General features: G+C 40.3%; 2 protein-coding genes across 5 annotated transcripts in view; one reads left to right on the top strand and one right to left on the bottom strand.

Moving 5' to 3' along the window:
* LOC114650674 (cilia- and flagella-associated protein 44) overlaps positions 1-4,682 on the bottom strand; it is a 106,460-nt gene extending 101,778 nt beyond the window's left edge. For all 3 annotated transcript variants that reach the window (XM_051927052.1, XM_051927051.1, XM_028800457.2), the window contains exon 1: positions 4,628-4,682. The gene's annotated coding sequence lies outside the window, so the exon portion shown is untranslated. The remainder of the gene's footprint in view (positions 1-4,627) is intronic.
* A 6,938-nt stretch (positions 4,683-11,620) lies between these two features.
* The window catches only part of LOC114650671 (uncharacterized), a 33,823-nt gene continuing 22,262 nt past the window's right edge, over positions 11,621-23,181 (top strand). For both annotated transcript variants that reach the window (XM_051927060.1, XM_051927059.1), the window contains exons 1-5: positions 11,621-12,394; positions 13,906-13,949; positions 16,474-16,764; positions 20,509-20,529; positions 20,742-20,993. In XM_051927060.1, coding sequence (XP_051783020.1) covers positions 13,916-13,949; positions 16,474-16,764; positions 20,509-20,529; positions 20,742-20,993 — 598 coding nt within the window. In that variant the 5' untranslated portion in view covers positions 11,621-12,394; positions 13,906-13,915. The remainder of the gene's footprint in view (positions 12,395-13,905; positions 13,950-16,473; positions 16,765-20,508; positions 20,530-20,741; positions 20,994-23,181) is intronic.

The raw sequence follows: 23,181 nt of genomic DNA, 5'->3' as shown, positions 1-23,181 counted from the left end.
ATGCATGCATTTTTGTTGCCTTTGAATTGAGGAGTCACCTCTCCCCCTCATTCATTGGTCAAGAGTCCTGTCTTCAATTCAAAGTGCAACCCTGTGTGAGGGGGGTTTCCTGTTTGTAGACTACTTTCATTTTACGGAGTTATTTATTTAACGATAATTTAGCAAAAAATGCATGTGCTTTGCATGTTGTGTGCATACCACCAGATTTACTTGATGTGGATTACGTAACAGCAGTAACAGGAGATTCTTTTGTGGACATTTTTAAAATTGTTTGCTGCTATCCAGCATTGGTCACAATTGGATCCTATTCTGTCAGAAACTTTATTATGTCTGTTCTCCATGAAATCACGAGATAAAAAGTTTTTCTTGCCCATTACTAGAAACTACATATACTAAGTAACATTTAAAAAGAAACCCTTAATTCCCTTTGTTCCAGTTTAGAAAAAAAAAACCAGAAACATAAATAAATGCAAAAATGAGGCTGGACTATCCTGAAAGTTTATAAGAAATGGTAATGCATAAAATTTGACTTCTTTAAGGATAATGTCAAAACCTCAATTACTAAAACTTCAAAAGATTTCTGCCCTAAAAGACAAAGCAAACCTGAAATTACAAATGGTTCAAATGCATTAGAGGAAGACATTGCTTTTATATAGAGTTTTCAAGACTCTCAATGCACTTTACATAGACAGAGGGGGAAGCCACTTCAACCACCACCAATGTGCAACATCCACCTGGATGATTAGACAGCAACCATTTGTGTGCCAGTATGCTAACCACACGTTAGCTGTTAGGTGGTGAAGTAGTGAGAGAGATAGCCAGTTAGAGAAGGGGGGTGATTAGGAGGCCAGAATGACCAGACCATGGTGGGCAATTTAGCTAGAACATCGGGAGACACACTACTCTTTTCGAAGGATGCCCAGAGATCATTTATGACCACAGTGAGTCATGACCTCAGATTTACGTCTCATCCGAAGGACAGAGCATTTTTTTCGGCACACCGTCCCCGTCACTATGGGATCTAGACTCAGGCCACAGGAAAAAAACCCCTGCTTGTCTCTTCCAGCAGCAACCCAAGCTTTTCCTAGAATGTCTCCATCCAAGTACTGACTGGGCCCGAACATGCTTAGCTTCAGGTGGATGGCCTGCTCTGAAATGCATGTGGTATGGCTACTGGCAAAATCCCACAACTCAAGAAAAGCTTTTATTACACCTACGACACTGCAAGTGAGAATAACCTAAAACTGAATTGGAAAAACTTCCACCAAAACAGAGATGAAAGCCAAAATGTCAAATAAAATGATTTAAAAACAAGAAATATTAGAGCTCCAAGTTTGCAGAACCAGCCTCTATAAGATACGTCAAGACACCTAACAAGGAGTGAAGCAAGGAAAAAACAACTTGTGAATTGAACTCCGGCTGTGGCATTTTTAACCACATGGAGTTGGGGAGAGATGTTGCAAAGATGTCTGCTGCTTGTTGGGAGAGGAAATTAGCCATAAAAGGAACCCGTGCAAAGGGTCTGTGTGTGTGTGTGTGTGTGAATGAAATACAGGGAACCCATCAAGCACTGAAACAACAGCAAGCCCACTCCTCTGCTTCAATCCATTGACCGGGACACATGGCCAAGGCAAGTCTCTAGAACAGGGGTCCCCAACTCTGGTCCTGGAGGGCCCCAGTGGCTACAGGTTTTCATACTGAGAAAAGTGCTATATATATGTAATGAATTATTATTATTATTATTATTACTATTCTAACTCTTTTCTTAATTAGTGACCCATTTTTGCTACTAATTAACTTCTTTTGAATTAATTTTAATTAACTTGTTTTTTAAGATTTATTCCCCTGAATTTCTTCATTGTTTCTCTGAACTGCTTCATTTCTTTCCTTAAATGGCAACCACACAGAAATGAAATGTGAAGTGAGTGAGCCAACAGAAGACCAACTAAGTCAGGGCACCAAACGCCAACTAATTTCACTCCAACCAGTTGTTTAATTTGGTGCCCAAAGTAGACGTAGTAAAGCAGGGCTGGCAGAGTGGCTATATGGGCAAAGAAAGGGTCACTGGAGCCACAGAGAAGCAGCTGTGGATGGTGGGAGCTATGGTTGGTCAAGAAAGACAATGGCCTCCAGTAAATTTAAAGTGAGGGAGAAAGGGAGTGACAATGCATTTCACAATGTATTAAGCTGCCAGTACCTGTTATGATAACATGACAGCAAAATAATCCATCCATCCATCCATTTTCCAACCCACTGAATCTGAACACAGGGTCACGGGGGTCTGCTGGAGCCAATCCCAGCCAACACAGGGCACAAGGCAGGAAACAATCCTGGGCAGGGTGCCAACCCACCGCAGGACACACACAAACACACCCAGACACCAAGCACCCACTAGGGCCAATTTTAGAATCACCAATCCACCTAACCTGCATGTCTTTGGACTGTGGGAGGAAACCGGAGCGCCCGGAGGAAACCCACACAGACACGGGGAGAACATGCAAACTCCACGCAGGGAGGACCCGGGAAGCGAACCCAGGTCTCCTAACTGCGAGGCAGCAGCGCTACCCACTGCACCACCGTGCCGCCCCAGCAAAATAATATTATATAAAAAGCACAAAATGATAATCTATCAACATATTATTTTGTCATACAATAAGAGAGCTATCTCAACACCAGCATCAAATTAATAAGCATAAAGGTATATATTTTCCGCTTTTGTTCAATGACAAAAGTGCTAAATTATGTTGTACATATGTTATCAACACGATTCATGTTGATGATAATGACTACTCCAAAATAACAAGATGTGCAAGTAAAAGGACTCAGGGTTGAAGGGCTTGCCCAAGCAACCCACAAAGAGGCAAAGCAGCCTCAGGCACCAAGAAAATTTCACATACTCCAAAAAGAAATATTTTTCTGTATCAGATATTTCATTGAGAATATTGTGGAAAATTGGGAAAAAATTGAAAATCATGATTAAGTTTAGTTTGCTATATACATTTTAACGATACACTGAATTACTGAAGCAAATATATGGCTTCTTAATTCCTTGCATAACAGTGCCATCTACTGGGGAATGGAGGTGGGGCAGTGGCCCTTAATGAAAAGACGCCACTGAACTCTGGTTAGGGACAATCCAAAATAGTTTAAAGGAACAAATTAAAAAATAATCATAATGGGCTGAATGCAAACATGGACCAAAATGTCTGTGCAACACCCGAGCTTGGAGGAAAAGGCTTAACAAATGAAATATCAAACATAAAGTGCTTCTTAATCAAATAAAAAAGAATAACCAAAGAAAACCTACTGAGCCTATCAAGTATCTTAGGTTACTCAGACTGTCTTACAGGTATTGTCACTCACCTTTTCGCCCTTCTTCAGAATGACCCCATACCCTTCTATTCTTACTGTCTTACTGTCCAACACCAGGCCACCCTGGGGTGGCTGTCTGCATTTCCACACGGTGACTTCCTGAGCACAAAGAGCAATGTTTGCCCACCAGGTCACAGCTTCTACCTTTCCCAGGAAGGGGAACTTTTGCTTTGTTTGTCGGGCTGAATTAATTTTTCTTGCTTCATGCCAGTCCTCATGGTACCTCCCTCACATCTGTGCTCTCAGGGTGTAGTTACCTGGACAGACTTAAGTAAGCCATGTAACCATCTGCAGTTCAAGTTGATATTAGTAGCGGGTGTTGTGATGCTAATTTGATACAAGGGTGGGTGGTAGTTTGTTGGATATGAAAGACAGGAGGTTCTAAAGTGGCATGCACTATAATAGATTAAGACATTGTTCACAAACATGTTATTGGATTTAATAAAAATAATTCAGTAATGATTCAACCACCGGGTGTGCATCATTGCTATTCCCACCAGAAGATGCAACACAGGGTATCTGCCTCTAAAGCATTCTCTGCCTCCTGGCTCTCCCTGGGCAGCCCCTGTCTATCAATGATAGCATTGGCAGCGGCTCTCAGCTCACCAGGGTGGGGTTACTCTCATGTTCAGCTCCTGTTGGGACCTCTCCATAGACTGTGACATACTAGTGCACCTTCTCCCACTGGCAACTCATTCCTGAGCAGGCAACACATGATAGGGTGAAAAGGCTGGAGAAGACAGATGCACAAATTCTGGTCTGAGCAGTGCTTTAATACATATTCTACACTGCGATTCTTAAAAATATCATACAAAAAATATTTATTTTTATAAAACAAATGTTTGTGTATTATAAGCCTTTATAAATTACAGTGTAAGAACTTGTGCATTGTGCATTTCCAATTTCGATCAACTTGGAATATTACTCTTTTAGGACGTGAAAATACAACGTGTTTGCAACGATTCTCAAAGATTTAACCTCTAACAATGAAAGGCAATCGGCAGTGGAATCCCATAACATGTTCCATTGCCCCTGCTACCTGTCGCAGTCAATTGGTGACTTACTGTATTCGCTACTCCAAGTACACACTTGGCTGTTGCAGTAACCATCATATCATGCTACCGAAGACACCTTCAGCTTCCTCACATCCCTTTTATCGTTTGTCATTCCAAATTTAGAAGACATATCTCTGTCCATCCTATATTAATCACAAATGATTTGTTTATAAACATTTTCAACATTTGTATCTATTTACCTTTAGTTTTGAGCGTCCTTTTCCTGCACGGTCTCACTGAGTCCCGCTGCGTTTACTCCCGTTTCTAGGCAACGGCGCAAGACGCTTCCGTCTCGGCAGTGGAGCACGCTGGTCATTGGAGTTCGTAGGGCAAAACGTACAGCCTACAATAGCTTTAACAGTAGGGATGGCTACTATGGAGGACTATTTCGGACAAAATTAAATAAATAAATAAATGCGCAAATAAATTAAAGTTCTGTGAAATGTGAGCATAAATAAATAAATGTTTCATGAAATGAAGCCTTAATAAATAAATGTGCCATGAAATGAGAGCATAAATAAATAAATGTGTAACGAAATATGTTTTTTGTTGCTTATTTATTTATTTCATTTTGTCCGTAACATTCCTCCAAACCATCATGAAATACGACTTGAAATAAAACTGTCACTTTCACTCGTCAAAGTTGAGAGGGTGGGCTCTAACACACCCTCTAGTTATTGATTTGTTGAGTGTTACCTTCAGCCTAGAGTAATCGAACTATGAGCCATATGATTCTCAAGGTACCAAAGCGCATGCTTAAAGTTGTGCTTGTGAGTGTCCATGGCGAATATGACTGCTACAAAAAGTTGCCCAGAGTTGCTACGTGAAGCGGCAGTTTTAATTCAGGAAGCTCTAACCTCTTCATCCCCTCAGGAATCAGCACATGAGGTTTCAGCTGTAAGTGCCCCACTTGATAGCCGAAGACCTACCCCCACTTTGTCGAGTACTCACTCTACTCCTGTTCAAGATATACTACTGTATTTTAGGTGGCTGTGCTAATAGCGCTGTAAATTTGCAATAGTTATTTGTCTGCAAAATACAAACCTGCCTACAAGTAAACAGAAAGACCTGACGGTAGCCACATCACAAACGAAATATCAGTTGCTGAATACTGAAGAGCTATTAAATCTAACAGAAATATTTTGTGAATGTCGCACAATAGTTGAGTTGGAGCCATCATTTTATAAACATACTCCCCTCTTTATATTCACTTTGTTACAATGAGTATAATTGAACAGTGGTTATCTTAAAATGCAGTTTTCACCTACTGTCAAGTGATTTTGGTAGACAGAATGCAGAAATTAATTTGATGCAAAGGATGTGGAGGAAACAAAACAGGTTTATGTGCATTTTTAGGATAATAAACTTTAATATGAACAGTTGTTTTTCTTCTCACTTAACGGTATGTTATACACATATATTGTTGCAAGTGTTTGTTTTAGTACATTCAGTAACCCACAGCAGAAAGACTGTGGAAACAATTTTGAGTTAATTTTTATGCTATTAAATAGCTTTCCGTTACTAATTTCCTATGTTGTTATGCATGTATTTTTCCTTGATTTCTCAATATGTGACTGTATTTCATTTTTTACTTTTTTCTTAATTATTTTTCTATGTTTACCAATATGTTCTATTTTCTTATATCACATTGTTTATATTTTTCATGTAATTGTATTTTTAATTTTTTATTCTATGTAATTGTTAGTCTACTACCTTTGCCTTTTTCTGCTTTTTCTACCACTTTTTATATATAAAAATTTGATTCATTTTCATTTCAGTTTGTATTCTTCATACAATTGGTTTCTGGGGTTTTTTTTGTTGTTGTTTTACCTGTTTTTTCCCCCCTTTTCGTAATTAAACAACACCTTTCTTTGTTTTTCACCACCCCCCATAATTACTGTTTAAAGTAGGTTTTAAACATTTATTTATACTCTCTCTCTCTTTCTCTAAGACCTGTGGTTCCTTGCAGTTTAGTGAGCATATTTTTTATACAGTGTTTCCTGGTATCCTGATTCAGTTTTACCCTTCTGTAGTTATTTGTAGTATGTTGCTACTTCTAGCTTTCCTAAACAATCCTCAAAACATGGTGCCCACATTCCAGAAAGGATGATTCTCCTCTACATTTAACTGGGCTTTCAGTGTTGCAGTGAAAGAAATACAGTGATGAGCACATTTATTGAACACATTCAATTTTATCTTGTTAAAAACTATATTGCTGCATGTCAAAAATTAAATGTGTTGCTTCTTTTAATTAACAGCAGAGGTAGCACGGCTATTTGCCCCGTATGGGGGCTCAAACAACCCAAGGAGGCAATTTAGGTCTACTAGAAGGATGCCTTCTCCAAGCATAGTACATCACATAATGTACACACATAATTTTTGTTGTCTAAGTGACCAGACTTCTACCAAAATACCAAGTGTGTTTGTCAAAGCGAGCCTTGCTGCCTCTGGACTTGGAGAAAAGAGGATCTCCTTCACAGGTATGTAATATTATTAGACCACAAATAAGTAGCCCAGTTAACATAATGTAAAGTATGGAAGGAGAGAAATAATTTTGGTTTTGCAGAATAATGTCAGCAGTGTGAAAAGATCATAAATGTGAAATTACATGGTTACGTAAAATGTGTGATATTTAATTCAAACTGGAACGTCAGTCTTCTTGCATTCTTCCATTTCTCTGCAACAATTCTCTCTCTGAAATATGTGATATCTTCGGCAGAATCCATTTCATCGGCAGTAGTAAGCATTTTTCTAATTAATTCTTGTGCTATCTCGTTTACTTCCATCTCACACACAGCCATGTTGAATTAGGCATAGCCAATCTACAGAAGTCGATTAACCAATCAATAACTAGAGGGTGTGTTAGAGCCCACCCTCTCAACTTTGACGAGTGAAAGTGACAGTTTTATTTCAAGTCGTATTTCATGATGGTTTGGAGGAATGTTACGGACAAAATGAAATAAATAAATAAGCAACAAAAAACATATTTCGTGACACATTTATTTATTTATGCTCTTATTTCATGGCAAATTTATTTATTATGGCTTCATTTCATGATACATTTATTTATTTATGCTCACATTTCACAGAACTTTAATTTATTTGCGCATTTATTTATTTATTTAATTTTGACCGAAATAGTCCTCCATAGGGCTACTGAGCTCAGTGACTTGAATAATGCCAATACAGCTGGGCAAAAAAATAGTCCTTTCTTTTTTGTACCCTGTTCTTAAAGGTTCTCATACATCCATTGCTATATAAATGTAATGAATTATTATTATTATTATTATTGCTGAGCAAAAAACATTCAATTCTGGGAAAGGTTCTTCGCGTATTAATATAGTACTATGGGCTTTGAAAAACCTCCTAATGCATGGCAAACTAGAAATCTTTAATGTACAGTAGGCAGCCTAGAAGCTTATGAAAAGATTAAGAAAACCTTAACTCTAGGTTGTGTTACTGAATACAGTAAGAGTTTTGTTTTTTTAAATCAGGAATACATTGGAACTTCACAGATCTAATATTTTCTATTTATTGTTATTTACAGACCCTTGAATCTAATAAATAAAGGTTAATTTTGCAACCTGCATGTGGATTGTTGTTTTGGGAAAGAATAATGGTGCCCATATAGATAAACAAACACTATGGCACCTTTATTTTTAAGAGTAAATACACATGACGCACAATTTAGCTTCTCTTCATGAATGTAATTATATATGTTTAATGAAAAAAAATGTCCATTAGCTGAATTTTGATCAGCTTTTCTGTAATAGTAATGTGGCAGAGTTCTCCATCAAATCATTCTGCATACCAGAAGTGCTTCACGGTTCTGGGGTACTTCAATGTGTAAGCCCTGAGCGTAGAGTTGCTTTATCTGCAGGTTTGTGTGCGTACATCGGGTTTCCTCTCTCGTTCTAATGAACTGCAGCAGGTTAACGTGATCGACGACCTTAAATTTAGTGTATTTGTACCCCCACAGCTTAAGGCATAACGGGAGAAGAGATAGTAAGTGAATGAGTGTGTTTGCGAGTATGTCCAGCGATGGACTTGTATTTTATGAATGCATAGAAATGGACTGGTATTTTTATTCATACTATACCATTGTTCGCATAATTATTTAGACATAAATTTACTCACTAATGAATTCATTCATCCATTACTTTTTTATACATTCGAACAAATTGTGATGAGAACAGGCCATTCAACCCAACAACCTGTCCCCCTCATTCACCTAAATTTAGAATAATATTACCCACTAGACGACGCCCGCTGTAGCATACGGCGGTGTAAGAATAGGAACGGAAAACGGTGAGAACGGAATTCAGAAATCAAGAAGAAATAAATACTTCTTGAAAGACGCAGTGTGCATGTAGAATTTCCGACCAAGCAGGATTACATGTGAAAGTGATAAATAAATCCGGCTTTCCGAATGTACGTACTATGGCCATGGTATCCTGATAGTTTTGTTGCATGTATCTTGGACTTCCTGCAAATGTGGATGGTAATATGATCATTTTGCCTACACGTACGTTGTTATTTTCAGCGTTTGCTTGCAGTGCGTCTAATAGTTCCACGCGCAGATCTTGTTGATGTAATCTGAGATACTTGAGACACGCGCCCTCTGTTTTAACATACACATCTACAACGTACTGTTGGAATAGTTTGCCGCTGGAGTGCAAAATACTAAATGTATTCCACATTGCTAATCTGTACGTATAAAATTGGCATTGAGTAAGACTTATTCACTTGGCGGTTTTTTTATCGGGAACATGTTGTAAATCTTTGTGCCAGCCAATGTCTCCGTAAGGGAATAAAAGTGGGTAAACCATAGGATCGCAATTCATATTGAGCGTGGAAATCTGTTTACGGGAGTTGCCTATGGGATAGATGCAAATGTCCCTTTCGGCAGGTGTTTCGCCATCTTCTCCGACGAAAATCGCTGCAACATCGGTGTGACTTGTCAGGGCATTGTATCGTCGTAAATCCTACCTATGGGTTTCCTTGAAAACCATTCGCACACATGCTGTTGGATTGGACTGAGCGATTTCATGCATGTGTTTGTATGATTTAGCGAAGGGGTTACTGGTTCTGAGCGTGGAATCTAGCTGGAGAAGTACATTTTCGCTGCATGCAGAATTTGCTTTATTTTGTATGCGTAGGCCTACTTTAGTAGCTTGCGCTGGTCAAAAATATACAACTGTCCATATCCTGGAGAGGTAGAAGTGTTAGCGTATAGTGGAGAGATTTGGTGATAAATTTGCCTGTGTATTTTAAAACAGTATGGTCCGTGGCCAGGAGGTTGAGTTATCTATGCACCCAAGGAAGCAAACGCTAGAGAAGAGTTGTATTCTCAAATGTGTTCACGATCATTTTTAGCTTCTGATGTTTGCTGTGTAAGAAGCTTTTGTAAAGACACAGGTGGCTCCCGCAAAGGTGGTAAAGCTACTTTATCGTTGTGGCAGCACCTCGAGTACTTGTTGGATGTATTACGCTCAGCAGGCCAGTATAGTGTATGACATGGAAGACGACGAATAGGAATCGAGAAATGCCGAGTCGGCTGTGTGTGGGCGGGACCGGTTTTGAAGTGGAAGCAGGACGAATCAGAAGAGAAATATATATATAAGAGATTTATCCAGTCACTGAGTCGTCATTATCCAATTTCAAATATCGCACTCGTCCGTAGTCTACCCATGCAGCACAGGACATACTGGAAGGTAGGAATCTGCCTTGGCAGGGACGCGTTTCGAGTAAGTTTAGCCTTGTAAGCCCTCGGCATATTGAATGTAACGAAAAGAGACCATACTAGACACAGGCAGAACGTACAAACCCCATACAGACACTGACAGCATCAGGCTTGCCATAGTTGCAGTGCGCCGCACTCAACCGCACAGTGCAAGTATACAAGTGAGCTTCGTGCCGCACACAGAGAACAGAGCAGCGATCGGAGAAGCTTGAGGCGAGATCTCCTAAAGCAGTGCTTTTAAGCTGTGTTCAGTGGAACGCGTTTCCATAAAATATTAGCTCTAGCTACTGGGAAAAAAGGGGGCGATCGACGAGAAACCTGAATTTGACGCACTGCATGATTACGTCTCTTGCCGCACTGATCTGAGTGCACGTAGACCAGGAAACAGAGTTCTGTCTGTCAGTCACTAAACGTCTCCAGTCACTGACTGTGAATCTAGTTGTGCGCATTAAATAAACTGAGCTCGGAGGTGGGGCGACCATCAGGGGGTTTTGGGTGCCCGCCCATTGTCCCAAGGTGCCTTTTCATCAAGTGCTCGATGAAACAATCGAGTATCCGATGTGATCAAGGTGGGTGGCACGGAAAAGTGACGAAGCGGTCAGGTCTCGCACCGAAATTAAAAGTGAGAAAGAAAGCGAACGACCCGCCGTCCGCACGTCAGATTATTAAAAGTATCATCAGGTCACAGCTAAGGAGCTATATCACGAGGGGCCTGAGGGACACTTTTTTTAAAATGACCGATAGGAGTAAATAGCTGAAGTTATATTTTTAAATACCAATGTTTTCGTGATTTTAAAAGGACTCAATACAACAACACAGGCTATTTCAGGTTGTCTTGATCCCGTTAGCCAACTAAACATAAAATATTTCTGTTCTTTGTTTTTCATAGTTCAAAGCATAAAACCAACTACACACGCAAAGAACCCTCCTCAGAATGAAATGGTCCTTTGCCAAACAATGGGTCTACGCAACCCAGTAAAGTGCCATTAAAGAACCAGGATTATTAGGAGTGTACAAGGTTATGTGAAAGTACATTTCTACTGGCTGAGCAAGAAAGACAAAATATCAAAATAGACTAAATATGACACCTACTTTAAGACTATCATTAACAAACCTTATACCAATAATGGTGATGTGTGTCACACACTGGTGGTACATTCTTCCCTTTTACTTTTATTATGCTTGACACGTAACATTTTTTTATCGTTACATCTTTTTGCAGAACGTTATGCTGTGAATTCATCTATTTATACATTTTTCTTGATTACAATATTTTTCACATAACTGATTATTTCAATTTTTTTTTTTTTACATTTGCATTGGTGTTCCGCGAATGGAATTTTTTTGGTATGGGTTTTCGGAGTTTTAAAACAATCTGAAACTGCCCTAAACTGTCTGGCAAGGGGACGAAATTAGGGCCGTCTTAACGGCATCATAGGCCCCCGGGCCCCTGTTTAGATAGCAAAACTGAAACACACATTGGCATCAGAAACATCGTTGGCCCCAATGCTCCTGGGGTCCCTGGCCAGTGCCCATTGTAGCCATACGTTAAGACGGCCCTGAGGACAGAAACCGACCATGCCGTTAAGGCTTTCAGGTTATTGCTCTCTCCCCTGTAATCAGTCTGCCCAATTCCCCTTCCTCCACGTACAGTGTCCATACTACGACAAGGGCGTTGTGACCGGGTCATTAACGTCACCCTCTCTCGATCTTTTTTTGGTCCGCTTGTTCCTAACACGCCCGGCCTTTTTTGCCTTATTAGCGAAATAAAGGCGAGAACCTCTGCGAGCTGCTGTTTCCTGACCCGGGATCAGAGAGGAAGGAAGTTTGTAGGCGTGACTATCAGCGTTTCGACTTTCAGTTTAGCCGAAGTGAACTGGTGTGGGTGGACTGGGTGGTTTTCCCGATCGATAAAACGGAGAAACTCCAGTTCGAAATACTGGAACGAACGACCATTGAGCTGGCGAAGTTAGACAGACGAAGTTGGGCCGTAAGAAGTAGTCAAGCAGTCAGAATGGACGGAAGGCAGCAGTTGGATCGCTAAAGAGGCGAGCAGCTTTTTTTTAATGGGAGGGCGGGGAGGTGAATGAATAGAAAAGGCGCCCGGACTCGGGTTGTCAAGTCCTCCCCAGTCACCGTCATTTGAGGTCCTCCAGTGCCGCTCGGTTTGCTCTGACTTACATTTTAATTGCAACTCACCGAAGTGACATTCGCATTCAGACAGGTAAGTCCTGTTGTTGTTGTTGTTGTTGTTGCGTGTGTGTGTGTGTCTGGCGCCGCTTCAGACTGCAGTGTTAGGGCAATTCGACAATTCCGGAGCACCCATTGGTATTCCGTACGCTTTTCAACACCTCCTCAATAAAACTCTTCCATTGTCTCGACATAATTTACACACTTTATGAACAGCAGCTGCAGAAAAGCATACAACATGTGGTTGCAACAGATGCCATGATTACTTAAAATGTGGTTTTGACGCCTTTATCGGAGGGGATTTACAACATGTCTGATTTCACGGCTTTGGGTTTTCCAGTGGGCGCACAGGCAGGTGAAGTGGCCTGCTCACGGTCACGCAATGTGTTATCGGGATTGGAATCCAGAAGGTTTTAACCAGAGCTAAAGGCTGGTGAATGCATTTTGTAAATCTTTTCCTCCTTGTAATGTGGTTAGCCTCGTGTATTTTAAATTTATTTTAATATTTACATTATTTGTTGTGATGCCACGAGTTGATTCATCAATAGGATAAGGATGCCGCTCCACTATGGCCCAATTGCTTTGTGGCTTTGGCATCAGTTTTCCTAAGTTTCTGGATCTCAAGAAGAAACGGGTGGCTTCATTCTTCAAAACTGAAGTTTAAAAATCATGAAATGCGTTATATGATCACGGGCTATGAAAACTCCTCCACTTTATGTACTGAGTACTCGAACCAACAGTTTTAAATGGTGATCCAAAGAGAACAACACACTTTAACACATTTGTTGTTTCGTGTTTTCATTCATTTTTGTCAGAAGATTCCAATAAGGGCGTATTTTGCCTTTCTTGAAGGAAAAACAAAATCTGCAAAATGTTATGGAGAATATATTAACCCAGTCATCAGCTTTTGCTTTGAGGGTGTGAGGACAGAAAGCTGGTGCAGTGATAGAGCACGGCTGCCTCTCTGCAGCACAGCCCAGGGTTCAAATTCTAGCCTGACTACAATCCTTTTAATACTGTCTTTGCAGCACTCTGTGCTAACATTGTGCACAGTGTACTATCACTATATAAAGACCAATGTCATTGAATATGGAGAGGGCAGCACAGTGTTGAACTGGGTGCCACTGCTTCTCACAATCCCCTCTATTTGGTGGGGTCTTTCTCCAGGTGCTCCTGTCTTCCAAAACATTCTAATGATGTTTAGCAATTCTACATTGGCACGTTGTGTGTGTGTGCCCCTGATGGAAACTGTCTTCTTCAGGCTTGGTTGCTGACTTATAACCAGATGTTGGTTCCCTAGGAATATTAATGGATGACTAGTTAATGAGAGCATTGGAATTAAATAGCAGCAGCTAGTACTTTTCTTAAAATGAAATCAATAATTATGAAGGTAAATAGATCGACATATGCATTTGAGATTAAGAAAGATGTTACATGAAGCAGATTAGGTGATTATTGACAAGTAATACCTTTTAGCTGACTAAAGAAAAATATTATATTGGCTGAACTGGTATGTTGTTGTTTTTTGTTTTTTTTTCTTTCTAGACTGGAGAGAATGATCTCCATATCGGCAGGAAGCAGAACTGAAGGTAAGCATGTTGTTTGTTTGTTTTTGTTTTTTTTTTTTTTTAAATAAATGAGTAAACGTAGTTATATAAACTGCTCAAAAAAATTTAAAGGAACACTTTGAAAACACATCAGATCTCAATGGGAAAAAAAATCCTGCTGGATATCTATACTGATGGGTGGCACGGTGGCGCAGTGGGTAGCGCTGCTGCCTCGCAGTTGGGAGATCTGGGGACCTGGGTTCGATTCCCGGGTCCTCCCTGCGTGGAGTTTGCATGTTCTCCCCGTGTCTGCGTGGGTTTCCTCCAGGGGCTCCGGTTTCCTCCCACAGTCCAAAGACATGTAGGTTAGGTGGATTGGCGATTCTAAATTGGCCCTAGAGTGTGCTTGGTGTGTGTGTGTGTTTGTGTGTTTCCTGCGGTGGGTTGGCACCCTGCCCAGGATTGTTTCCTGCCTTGTGCCCTATGTTGGCTGGGATTGGCTCCAGCAGACCCCCGTGACCCTGTGTTCGGATTCAGCGGGTTGGAACATGGATGGATGGATATCTATACTGATATGGACTGAGCAATGGTGTTAGGAATGAAAAGGATGCCACATCATTTGATGGAAATGAAAATTATCAACCTACAGAGGGCTGAATTCAAAGACACCCCGAAAAAAAGTGGAAAAAATGATGCGGCAGGCTAGTCCATTTTGCCAAAATTTCATCGCAGCAACTCCAAATTGTACTCGGTGGTTTGTATGTCCCCCACGTGCTAGTATGCATACCTTATAATGTTGGGGCATGCTCCTAATGAGACGACGAATGGTGTCCTGGGGGTCTCCTCCCAGATCTGGACCAGGGCATCACTGAGTTCCTGGACAGTCTGAGGTGTAACCTGGCAGTGTCGGACATAAACATAATGTCCCAGAGGTGGTCTATTGGATTTGGGTCAGGCGAGCGTGGGGGCCAGTCAGTTGGTATCAATTCCTTTATCCTCCAAGAACTGCCTGCATACTCTCGCCACATGAGGCCGGGCATTGTCGTGCACCAGGAGGAACCCAGGACCCCTGCACCAGCATAGAGTCTGACAATGGGTCGAAGGATTTCATCCCAATACCTAATGGCAGTCAAAGTGCCATCGTCTAGCCTATAGAGGTCTGTACGTCCCTCCATGGATATGCTTCCCCAGATCATCACCAAACCGGTCATGCTGAATGATGTTACGGGCAACATAAAGTTCTCCTCGGCTTCTCCAGACCATTTCACATCTGTCGCATGTGCTCAGGGTGAACCTGCTCTCATCTGTAAAAAGCACAGGGTACCAGTGGTGGACCTGCCAATTCTGGTATTCTATGGCAAATGCCAATCGAGCTCCACAGTGCTGGGCAGTGAGCACAGAGCCCACTAGATGACGTCATGCCCTCAGGCCACCCTCATGAAGTCTGTTTCTGATTGTTTGGTCACAAACTTTCACAGTAGTGGCTTGCTGGAGGTCATTTTGTAGGGCTCTGGCAGTGCTCATCCTGTTCCTCCTTGCCCAAAGGAGCAGATACTGGTCCTGCTGATGGGTTAAGGACCTTCTTCAAGGGGCCCTGTCCAGCTCTCCTAGAGTAACTGCCTGTGTCCTGGAATCTCCATGTCCTTGAGACTGTGCTGGGAGACACAGCAAACCTTCTGGCAATGCCACATATTGATGTGCCATCCTGGAGAAGTTAGACTACCCGTGTAACCACTGTAGGGTCCAGGTATCGCCTCATGTTACCAGTAGTGACAGTGACTGTAGCCAAATGCAAAACTAGTGAAGAGAAAACAGTCAGAAAAGATGAAGAGGGAAAAATGTCAGTGGCCTCCACCTGTTAAACCATTCTTGTTTTGGGGGTCGTCTCATTGTTGCCCCTCTAGTGTACTAGTTGTTAATTTCATTAACACCAAAGCAGCTGAAACTGATTAACAACCCCCTCTGCTACTTAACTGACCAGATCAATAGCCCAGAAGTTTCATTGACTTGATGCTATACTCTGATTAAAAAGTGTTCCTTACACTTTTTTGAGCAGTATACTGTATTTTTTCTAGACAATGATTAATAGGACTCTTATGCCAGGGATACAGCTAAGATATGATATCGCCAGTGACTTCTTATGAAAGCCAGTGGGGCAGCAAGCACAAGGTGGGTCCACATCCCATGCACTGAGGAATTCTTAAGAGTTAGCAGACGCTTTTCCAAGTTCACAAATTTAAGCTGCTATGGTGTCTTCAGGTTGTTTTTTGTCCAGAAGACCACATGCAGCAAGTGCAGTATAAACAGTTAAGGTTAGGGGTTAGTGTCAATAGTGTGTGGTATAGACGTGTGGTGACTCCACTTCTGCCACGAAACTGCTGGTGTAGACTTGATGTGCAGCTCTACAGTTAGAAGCTCCTCCATTTTTGAGGACTGTTTGTTACTATTCTTCATTTTACGGTCTGTTTTAATCCTGCTAAGATAGCACTTCTCACTTTGTAAAATTCCCTCAAGCTGTTTTGGCTGCTAACTATGTATTAGGCCATTTCTCATCTTCATCTTTCAGATTCAGTACAGGAGCCCCTCAAACGGCACATTCAAAACTCCAGAGAAGTGCTAGTTGATGCACTCTACAACATCGAGCCCCTCTTAGACTGCATGATAGCAGCAAATCTCTTAACCCAGGATAACTTCTTTGATGTCCGGGCTGAGAAGAACCCCAGAAACAAAGCCAGGAAGCTGCTGGAGGTGGTACAGCACCAGATGGATGAGGAGAAGGTATATGACTTCTTGGAGTGTTTGAAGAAGTGCAAGAAGCAGTACCCCCGGCTCAAAGACTGGCTGGCGACAGACGTAGGTGAGGTCTCGGGTTGCAGATCAGCATAGCTATGCTCGTCAGTCTTGGTGTGTTAATGTTTCCATTGGTAGAGAGTTGTGGTTTCAGGCAGAATATTCTTACAGTCAATGGAGAATCGGTGTCTGCAGATTTTCATTTAGCTTGGACTTAATTGCCTTTCTTTTCTAATAATTCAATTTTTCCATTTTGTACTGCTTATCCAGCCTGAGTTATGGGAACAGCAGTTTAAGGACAATGCCCAGACACCCCTTTTCCTCTGCCACCTACACCAGCTCTTGTGGAGGGAATTAAGGGTCTTTCCCAGATTAGTTGGGAGTTATAATCACACTGGGTTTAATTTGGCTTTTTGGACATTAATCGGCAGAAAAATAGTTTGTAAAGTCAAAGTGAAAACAGATCTCTACAGAGTGACATAAATTAAATACAAATGCTGTATAAAGCTTAAATAACTGATCACATACAGTAAGTGTTCACCTCATTAATAAGAGACACTTAAGTAATCACTGGTGCAGCCAATTTAGATGTTACATCATTAGTTAAATGGAGACCAACTGTCTGGAATTTTCATTTGATTGTAGTTATAAATGCACCTTATCTGGAAGGTCCAACTTGTAGATGTTTTATTCGATTACACATTCGGTACCCTTTAGAAGGAAAACAAATGGTGCTGTGATGCAGATTTGATTTGGGCCTAGAAAGAGAAACAGCCTGGGTCTACATAAGAGACATACTCACAGTTGGAGGACTGATTGGCCATTATGGAGTCTGGGAAGACCTCCCTTGACTCCACTGGCTGAGAACAGTGCTCTGTAATCCCAAGTTTTTGAGTTTGAGACATCAGAAGCCGAGTAGCTGAAAGGGGTTGTCGCCATGTGTGAACTCCTGAGTAGAGACACAGACATCAAAGATCATCCCGCTTTACAATCGACATTAGAGTAATGTTTAAAATGCTTTAGAAAAGTTCAGGAATGATTTATTATATTAAACATTCAGTAAAAGGATAAGTGGTCCATGTACAAACAATATTTAATTAGCAAAACTTCAAATAAGCATTGTGAGAAATGTGCCGTGTAGGATTTTAAAAAAGTGTTAGAGATGCTTTGCTTTTTTTTGTTCATCAGATCAAAGGAACACTTTAGTTTAGATATTCATTAAAAGCAGCTTTTCATTGTCTGAATGTTGTAAAACACGTGAACATGATTTAAAACAATGACAAATGACAGTAATGATCATTATTTTTGTTAATGGCACATTGGTCTAGAAGAGGGGTGTCAAACTCCAGGCCTGGATGGCCACAGTGGCTACAGGTTTTCATTCTGACCCTTTTCCTAATCAGTGACCAGTTTTCACCGCTAATTCACTTCTTTTCCCTTCATTTTAGTAGCCCCATTTGTAAGGATTCAGTCTTCTGAATTGATTGTTTTCCTTCATTAAATGACAGCCAAACAGAAATGACACGTGAAACCAGCTAATTTAGGGCATCAAACTCCAATCAAATTAACTCCAACCAGTTTCTTAATGAGAAGCCAGTTCTTGCTGTTTATTAAACCCGTTATTTCATTCCATGGCTTGTTGCCGCTCTCATTCTGCCACAGCAGACATTTCCAAAACTGCTGATTTTTTTTTTTCTTTTTCTTTTTCTAAGAACACCGTCAATGTTTTGGTGGCCTGAGAGATCAACATTACTGAGACCTTAACCTTTCTTTATTTTCAGATACAGTGTGATGGGCACAGGTCAGCTGGTCATGTGGCGGCTCGTTTTGTGTCTTATTATTGTATGGCTGCTAATTAAGGAAAAAGAAACAACTAAGGGGCCTGAGTCAAGTTAATTAAAACAAAGGTTAAAGAAGTTAATTTAGTAGCATAAACAGATCACTAATTAAGAAGATGGTTAGAATGAAAACCTGTAGCCACTGCGGCCCTCCAGGACCAGAATTTGACACCCGTGTATCTAGAAAATGAATTGATTTCTTTAATGGACACCTAAACTGTTACCCAGAACTGAGTTAAAATTGTTTTTCTCCCTAGTCTTGAAAATTTAATTAAAATGTTTATTTTGTGCATTATAAGAAATGAGGAAGAAAAATATATTGATTTGCTACATTACCTTCGCTGTAAAGTTTACTGCTGTTTTTGTTGTTGGCTGACTTTGAGGTGTTGGTAAAGATCAGCATTTAAATGATGCCTTAATTGTATTGAGTATGTTGCAAGATCTGCTCATATTTACTGTCTAAAGAAATTCCACTCATCTGTTATCTTATCGGCAGTCAGCTCTTTCATTCATATTTTTATTTTTACTTGTCCTGGGATTAGTGTGTCCGTCTTTAAAATTATGAATAATGCTGAGTTCCATTAACACTCGTAGAGTTGAATTTAAAGGTAATCAATATGTGATGATTTTGATTCGATTAAAGGATAAGCTGAAATTACTTTTTCACAAACATGGTATGTATGCATTTGCTATTTTTAATTAATAGCAAAAAATATCTTGCCTGTACTGGCTCTTTACAATGGAGGCCATGGGGCACCACTGGAAAATAAAAGCATAAAAACTTACCAGTGAAGCAGCAAAAGATTTGGTACAGACAAACATGCACGTGTTTGTGAAAACAAAAGGGATCTGGAAATACTCATTTTATCACATATTTCTGGTACTGTTTGTCTCATTGTAAGGAATCATGTTGTGTTTTCTTGTGTCAGTTCTGATGTAAATATCGAAGTGAACCAAAACAAAACCAACAACATGGCAGCGGTGAAAAGTTGTTGCAATGGAAGACCAAGTGCTGCGCTATTGAGCACAGCTGACATTCTTTTAAAATGGACAAAATTTTCCATTTTATTTTATTTATTTTTTTTTTGATAAATAAATGACATGTATAAACTATTTTACAATGTGTGTGTGTGTGTGTGTAAGTAATTGCAAGACATGGATCAATACTCGGCAACTATCTTGGATTGAAACATTGAAGTATTTGGTTTTTATGCTTTTTCTCCATGCCCCATAGCCTTTGTTTTAAAGCACCAGGGCAGGCAAGATATATATTTTTTTTAATTCATAGAAAATGCTTAACATTAGCATACAATTTCACATGGCAAGTGCATGTATATGATGTGAAGAAATAAATGTAACTTGAAAAATACCAAATACATTGTCAAATAGTGGCAGCACTGCTGCCTCAGAGCTCCAAGAAAATGGGTTGAAATCCCTCTTCCATTTCAAAGATGTTGATTATAGGTGGATAGGTGGCCCTGTATAAGTAAATGTAGGTTTATGAAAAGGGTCATGTAGATGGACTGTTGCCTTATCCAAGATGTCTTCTTTTTGCATGAGGCTAATATGTTTATCTTCTGCCACCTACTTCCTAGTAAACAGACAGTAAAGTGGGTTTGGCAATGGATTGTGGGAGGACTTCTCTGACCTTTCACAACTATGAAGGAACTCCGTCTTTGGGATATTTACAGCAGCTCTACACAATGTTACAAAGTTGGCCAATTAGACAATAAGCTTCTATCTGGAGGCATTTGTTGGATATTAAAACATAAACTTTACTTCTTTTTAGTAAGCTTAAATTAAACCACACACCATTTAAATGCTGTTTTATTTTTTCAGATCCGAGACCTTTGCTTTTTTGTATTTTAAAAACCAAAGTCTCCTAAAATTCTTAACATCTGTATATACAGTATTTGCAACCATTTCAGTAGTATACAGTTTAGTGATTTGTTTTTTTCTGCTTTATCCAACAGATCTCAATCAAGGACCAACAGGTAAGAAATACTACATTATATTTAAGAGGCTGTTGCTCATGTTCTTTTCTATATAGACTTTATATAAAGTGAACAGAAGCTTCTGGGATAAGATGAGGAGGATTTTATTAGCTGTAGATGATATCAGTGTTTAGTCTGCTCCACCTCGCCTGCATGGTCATGAAATAAAACAAACCGCACCTCTCTGCTGGTTTTCTTGTACCTTTCTACAGAGCAGAAGCTGAGAGCACAAATAAGTGAGATATGCCAGCGACTTGGCCACAATGTCGACCCCATCTCCATTAAGCTGTTTTCTGAAGAGACGTTATCCCATTTTGAGCTGGAGCAGGTGCAGGGTAGTAGCACCTTATTTACGAAGGCTCAGGTCATCATTTCTGCATGTCTAGCTAAGGGCGAAAAGGCGTGCAAGAGTTTTTACCAGGCTCTCCATGAAGTTGACAAAATGCTGGCTGAGGATTTAGAAGGTAAGGACATTCATGTTCTTGATGTTGTGTTTCAAGGAGTATAGTGCAATGGCAATTTGAATGGTGTTAAGGAGCTACACAGCAGAGAAGGAAGTGTCGTCTGTCAGGCTCTGTGCTTGAAAAGATGGGGAACATTTGTAAGTGAATAATACGGCAATAGAATTAACAAATGCCAAAGGGAGCGATTGTACAACTTCAGTCTGAGGTGCTGACACATAATGGATAGGAATGTTGTGTTCCGTAATTTGTTTTCAGTTTTCAATTCCAATTTCAACTTTACTGCTAAAACAAGCAGATCTTTGGTATGGATGTCAAATTAGCAAAAATTAAGATTGATTACTCATATGAAAAGAAGTAAATATCTGAACACAGTTTAAATATTTTGGGTGTTACATATACATTTATTTGGTATGTGATATATATTTACTGTTACTTTACTTTTTGCTCTGTTGCATCTGCAAAGCATGACATGCATGTGACTTGTGCACAGTTGCTTAAGATAATCGGGTAAAAATTGCAGCCTTCAAACAAATATCACACCTGGAAATGCAGTTCTTCACAAAAACGGACTGTCTGTGTTCGCAAAGTGACTTGATTAGATTTACTTTATTGTTACGAAAATCATACAACAAGGTGTGCACAGCTGAACAAAACTGAGTTTCTCCAGGCTCAATGTACGAACGCAAACATAAAGACAAGTGCACGTTATATAACGACAGACATAATAGGCAGCATAAACGACATATAATAATAATAATAATAATACATTTTATTTATATAGCGCCTTTCCCATGCTCAAGGCACTTACAGAATATAATAAAGAACGGCAGAATATACAGTATATAGCATTGTACAAACCAGATAAATAAATAAATAAAGATTAAGACAGTAAATTCTGAAAAAAAAACAGACAACATAATTGATGGTCTCGCGCACACATACAGGTTACATGAGCAACTTGACAGAGAAGTAAACTGAGAGAAAGGTAATAAAGTCAGGTAGAGCTAAAAGCTTCCTGAACAGATGAGTTTTGAGTTGTTTTTTAAAAGAATTCATGGAGTCAGCTGACCTGATTAATTTCGGTAGGTCATTCCAGAGTCTGGGCGCTATACAGCTGAAGGCCCTGTCACCCATAGAGTGTAGATTAGTGTGGGGCACAACAAGATTGCCAGAATCAGAGGACCTTAGTGGGCGGACAGGCACATAGTGATGGAGGAGGTCACTGATGTAGTTTGGTGCGAGGTTATTTAAAGCTTTGTAGGTTATTAGTAGGATTTTATATTCGATTCTGTAGGACACAGGGATTCAGTGAAGACGCAGCAGGATGGGTGTGATGTGCTCACTGCTGCTGGTTCGAGTAAGGACTCTTGCAGCTGAGTTTTGAATAAGCTGGAGCTGTGATATAAGATTAGAAGGGGCACCTGCCAGTAGGGAATTACAATAATCGATGCGGGATGTGATAAAAGCATGGACAAGTTTCTCAGCATTAGAGAAGGAGAGGAAGGAGCGAACGCGGGATATGTTACGGAGGTGAAAGTAAGAAAGTTTCTTAATGTGATTTATGTGGGCGGAATAAGTGAGGGAGGAATCAAAAATGACACCAAGATTTTTTACAGTAGAGGCAAGTCTGATGAGATCACTGCCAAGATGGACTGGGAAGGAGCTCATTTTATTAAGTTGCATTTTCGTCCCAATTTGCAGGAGTTCAGTTTTATTGCAATTTAATTTTAAAGGGTTCTGCTCCATCCAGGTTTTAATTTCACTAAGGCAGGTTGTGAGCTGAGAAAGCTCTGATGAAGTTCCACTATTAACATTGAACTAGAGCTGGGTATCATCTGCATAAAAATGATAACCCAATCCATAACTACGGATGATATGGCCAAGGGGAAGCATATAAATACAGAAAAGCAGAGGACCAAGGACAGAGCCCTGAGGGACTCCTTGTGTGACTGGCACGGAGTTGGATCTGCTGTTGCCAAGACTAACAAACTCTTGCCTATCAGTCAGATAGGACTTGAACCACTGGAGGGCAGTGCCAGAGATACCCAGCATGTTCTCCATTCTGGACAGTAGGATGTCATGTCTAACAGTGTCAAATGCTGCACTGAGGTCTAACAGAATTAATATGCTGGTTTGTCCAGAGTCTGCTGCCATAAGCAAATCATTGGTTACCCGTAGCAGAGCAGTT

Source organism: Erpetoichthys calabaricus, chromosome 4, assembly GCF_900747795.2.
Source record: "Erpetoichthys calabaricus chromosome 4, fErpCal1.3, whole genome shotgun sequence".
NCBI classification, from domain to species: domain Eukaryota; kingdom Metazoa; phylum Chordata; class Cladistia; order Polypteriformes; family Polypteridae; genus Erpetoichthys; species Erpetoichthys calabaricus.
The sequence above is the reverse complement of the archived record's forward strand: the minus strand, read 5'-3'. Positions and strand labels throughout refer to the sequence as shown.